Source organism: Salvia hispanica, chromosome 4, assembly GCF_029641045.1.
Source record: "Salvia hispanica isolate PSC_SH4W2 chromosome 4, Shi_PSC_v1, whole genome shotgun sequence".
Taxonomy (NCBI): domain Eukaryota; kingdom Viridiplantae; phylum Streptophyta; class Magnoliopsida; order Lamiales; family Lamiaceae; genus Salvia; species Salvia hispanica.
The window spans coordinates 33,872,409-33,877,408 of NC_142695.1; the positions used below are offsets into that span (position 1 = coordinate 33,872,409).

Here is a 5,000-nt window from a genome sequence, read left to right on the forward strand (position 1 = left end):
TATATATATAATAATAGAAAGTTTGACTATTTATCCAATTTATCTCATTCTTCTGTATTGTAATAGTACAAGTACACTACTTCAGCAAACTTCGCTTCATTTAGTTCAGTTTGAGTTTAGATTTATTCTGTAAAATAAAAAAAAAAAAAAAGAATGAAATGAATTCTAAATAAGAATTAAGGAGTCTTTATTTTATGTCGCGTTACCGAGGACCTCGTTTCAAAAAAATACGTCGCCTGGGGGCTTTACCAGGACTAACTAATAAAAGGCCTAAAGCCGGGAGTGATTTTAGAAACCAATCGCGTTCCGGGAAAAAATCTCAATATCGTATTCGCCTAGAAGAAAAACAAAAATTGCGTTTTCATTATGGTCTTACAGAACGACAATTACTTAAATATGTTCATATCGCTGGAAAAGCCAAGGGGTCAACAGGTCAAGTTTTACTACAATTACTTGAAATGCGTTTGGATAACATCCTTTTTCGATTGGGTATGGCTTCGACTATTCCCGCAGCCCGCCAATTAGTTAACCATAGACATATTTTAGTGAATGGGCGTATAGTAGATATACCAAGTTATCGCTGCAAACCTCGAGATATTATTATGGCGAAGGATGAAGAAAAATCCAGAACTCTGATTCAAAATTCTATAAACTCTTCCCCTCAGGCGGAAGTGCCAAACCATTTGACTCTTCACCCAGTCCAATATAAAGGACTGGTCAATCAAATAATAGATAGTAAATGGGTCGGTTTAAAAATAAATGAATTGCTAGTCGTAGAGTATTATTCTCGTCAAACTTAATGAAACTAAAATAAAATAGGAGAGGTTCGGGCCATTTTATTTCCTTTTATCAAATTAAACTAAGGTTAAGTAAGCAAAATACGGGCTTGATTCCTATTTTTTCTCATTTATGTATCATAGCCAGAGGGGCTATTTTAATCTTCTTTCCGGTATTCTTCCTAGTCGCGGCAATTGGGAATAGAGAATCTATATCAATGAAAGATTGAACTGGTGGAATAAAGGTTTCCATTTCTATTGCTCGATATTTTTAATAAAACGGATCTATTAAGTGAAGGTGCGGAAAGAGAGGGATTCGAACCCTCGGTAAACAAAAGCCTACATAGCAGTTCCAATGCTACGCCTTGAACCACTCGGCCACCTCTCCTACATAATGATTATGAATCAAAAACCGAGTGAATAGTGAGTTCTTTCTATTCGATTCTAGATTATTGGATAGGTATGACTAATCCATTTTAACTATAATATTAAAAAAATAGAAAATTTTGCATCAAAGTAAAAAAAGATCTTTCGAGGCCCCAAGACAATTATTTTCTTACGAATTTTTTTTATTTGTAATTTTTAGAAAAAGGGGGTTCGTGTTTGCAAAAATGACTTCTACTATATTCGACTCGATTAAATCAATAAATTAGAATGAATCAACTGATTGATAGGTCTAGGTTTTTTAGACTAGGGTTAATAGATACCTTTCTATCATAATGCTATATAGACTACGATTCCATACCTTACAAATTCTCAAAATTCTTTCCGGCTTTAGAGTTCTCAACAACAAACCCCTTCCCTCACCCTTCTATTCTAGATTGATAAAATGTTTTTTATAGTGGATTGTATACCTGCTATGTACATAAGATAAATATAAGGGGTGGTTATTCTATTTTCATCATAGAATGATTTTTTCCTCTTTGAATCATAATTCAACTAAAAATGCTCGAGTTATTTTAATCTGTAACTTCCGCGAAATCGGAATAGTTCGCTTCATTGGTATACTACTACATTAGGATGAAATCGAAGCGGGTTCGACTATTTCTTATTGATTCCTGTCAAAAAGGAACAATTGGAATGGAATAGAAAGCCCATCATTTTTTTTGCAAATCAATCTATTTTTATGTTATTTTGTACTGTACAATTCTTTTCTTTGTGGGATCATTTTCCTACGAGAGGGAATCAGAAGAATTAGAAAATGGATTGCTGGCTATGCCTAGATCGCGGATAAATGGGAATTTTATTGATAAGACCTTTTCAATTGTAGCCAATATCTTATTGCAAATAATTCCGACAACTTCAGGAGAAAAGGAGGCATTTACCTATTACAGAGATGGTGTGATTTGATTTTTTTTTTTTTTTTAATTTCTCTCGGTCTTACGAGAAAGACACGTGATTCGGGAAATTTTTTGAAAGAAATCTACGCTTGTTGAAGGTGAAGTTTGGCAATAGAACAATTCCTTCTGTCGTGTATCCTCGATTAATGCAACCTCAGATGCTATGTTTCCATTTTTGATTCTAGTATTGAGCGAAAGGTTACACCTAGAGGTTCTGTATTATGGGGGAATCCTACTCCACTAGTACCAACGGACAGCATAAGGAAAGAAGCACTACACCTAGGAATCAACAACACAAAACCTTGTTAGAAATGACCCCTTTCCTTATTGGGCTCGGGACTAAAAGAATGGTTGGGACAACAAACATCCATCTCGTTCGTACTTTGGATACCAATATAACCATCGAAGGTTGTTTGAAGTGACTAATTCCTGGAAATTAGGAGGCGTTGAAAACAAAGAAATTGCTTGAGTTCTCATTTCTATCTAGTTATCTAGTCTTGATGTTAAGAAAAGATCTCTTGCAGGAAGGTTGGCTAGAGATTTCTTGTAAAAATACTAGCCCTGCTCAGTCCATAATGAGAATATTTTCATCTTTTTGATTTCATGTATATTCTCCTTATGCACATAAGGGAGGAGCCGTATGAGGTGAAAATCTCACGTACGGTTCTGGAACGGAGATTCTTTTCATTGAATGGCGACCGTAACGGATGTCAGCTCAATCCGAAGGAAATTATGCAGAAGCTTTACAGAATTATTATGAAGCTATGCGACTAGAAATTGATCCCTATGATCGAAGTTATATACTCTATAATATAGGTCTTATCCATACAAGTAATGGAGAACATACGAAAGCTTTGGAATATTATTTTCGAGCACTAGAACGAAATCCATTCTTACCACAAGCTTTTAATAATATGGCCGTGATCTGTCATTACGTGCGACTATCTTCACTATAGAAGTAAAAAAAGAAAAAAGGGCTTTCTACATATGGATCGTCTAAAACAACGATTTTTATCAGCTGTAGCAAAGAAAGAAACTTTATATTTATAAAAGTGGAAATATGAAGAAAATAAATAGATATACCTAGCTACTTTTTCTATGGATAAAAAAAGAATCTAATTGGTGGGGGAAGCACCGTAAAGATTAATTGGCGAGATTGGGAGCCAATAATAACTGCGTACTTATGTCATGATGGTAGATATACTTATCTCGTGATGTGAGATAAAAACCAGGAATCCACTTATGTAATAGAGTTGATCCACTAAAGTCTTGAGCAGCGGTGTAGGATCAGATCCCAAAGATAGTAAGTTTTTTCTTTCTTAGGAAGGAAATTCTTTTTCAAAGATTCTATATAAATTTATATACGAAACCGAGATAGTTACCTTTCAGAAAATCTAATGATAGGGAAATTTTTTCTTCTGAAGGTGGGAAAAAAGATAAAACGAAATAAAACGGATTATTACTCCAAATTGAATCCAAATTTCAGTTTAAAACTTATGTAATGAACCTCTTTGGTTAACCCGAAAAGTGGGGTAGATCCGCGAGAAATCCCATTCGTTAGATACGAAACGGGACACTAAAAGAATTGATGAGCCGTATGAGATAGGAAACTCTCAAGTACGGTTCTAAGGGAAGGAATTAATCTACCTATTTCGACCGGGGAGAACAGGCCATTCACCAGGGCGATTCTGAAATTGCGGAGGCTTGGTTTGATCAAGCTGCTGAGTATTGGAAACAGGCTATAGCACTTACTCCTGGTAATTATATTGAAGCACATAATTGGTTGAAGATCACAGGGCGTTTCGAATAAAAAAATAAAAGAAGGCGCCTTTTATTTATATTTATTTTATAATATTTAATTATTATTTGTTATAATAAAAATGAATTTCTAATTCATATAATTAAAATAGACCATTCCTCTGTTTTGGGGAAAGAGCCAATCAAAGAATTTCATTATATCCCTTCTAAACATTCTATTTGATCTGATATTTCGTAAGGATAAAAGATAAAGTAAGAGATAGAGTACAAAATAGACCTTTTCGTTTTATTAATTTTAATAAAACAAATTTCAATTAAAACTAATAGAAAGAACCTTAAATTTAAATTCAATATCGAAAATAGAAATTAACAAATAAATTATTCAAATTTATTTCAATATAATATATATATTGTGATGTTTCTTATCAATGATCAATGGCTACTTTCGTGGTTTGGGATAGATAAATTCATATCATCGGGTTGTACAAAAAGATCGTTTTTGCATCAATTCAAAGCTACAAAAAGGTTTTATGCGATTAAAAGGTCCGTTGAGCGCCTCATGACTATGTCATAATAGATCCGAACACTTGCCCCGGATCAACTTCCAGATCATAATTGCTCTAGTAAAGAACTAAAGAAAATAGATAAATGGGAGATAGAAAACTAGAAGCGAAACAAACTCATTCTAATTATCGAAATATCTCTCAAAGGTTTACTAATTATTTTATTTGACTGTTGGCAGGTCTCTTTGTATGTGTTGTCCGGAAAGAGGAGGACTCAATGATTATTCGTTCGCCGGAACCAGAAGTAAAAATTTTGGTGGATAAGGATCCCGTAAAAACTTCTTTCGAGCAATGGGCCAAACCGGGTCATTTTTCAAGAACAATAGCTAAAGGACCTGATACTACCACTTGGATCTGGAACCTACATGCTGATGCTCACGATTTCGATAGCCATACCAGCGATTTGGAGGAGATCTCTCGAAAAGTATTTAGTGCCCATTTCGGCCAACTCTCCATCATCTTTCTTTGGCTGAGTGGCATGTATTTCCACGGTGCTCGTTTTTCCAATTATGAAGCGTGGCTAAGTGATCCAACCCACATCGGGCCGAGTGCTCAGGTGGTTT

At 34.7% G+C, this 5,000-nt stretch overlaps 1 protein-coding gene and 1 non-coding gene across 2 annotated transcripts; one reads left to right on the plus strand and one right to left on the minus strand.

Moving 5' to 3' along the window:
• Window positions 1-1,077: 1,077 nt before the first annotated feature.
• Window positions 1,078-1,164, minus strand: TRNAS-GGA (transfer RNA serine (anticodon GGA)). Its single transcript has one exon. It is a non-coding gene; the product is annotated as a tRNA-Ser (tRNA).
• A 1,173-nt stretch (window positions 1,165-2,337) lies between these two features.
• On the plus strand, window positions 2,338-3,768 carry LOC148928501 (uncharacterized). Its single transcript, XM_089069976.1, is given in 2 exon segments — window positions 2,338-2,455; window positions 2,458-3,768. Coding segments are annotated over 2 exon segments (246 nt in total). The 3' UTR covers window positions 2,586-3,768.
• The last annotated feature ends 1,232 nt before the right edge of the window (window positions 3,769-5,000 follow it).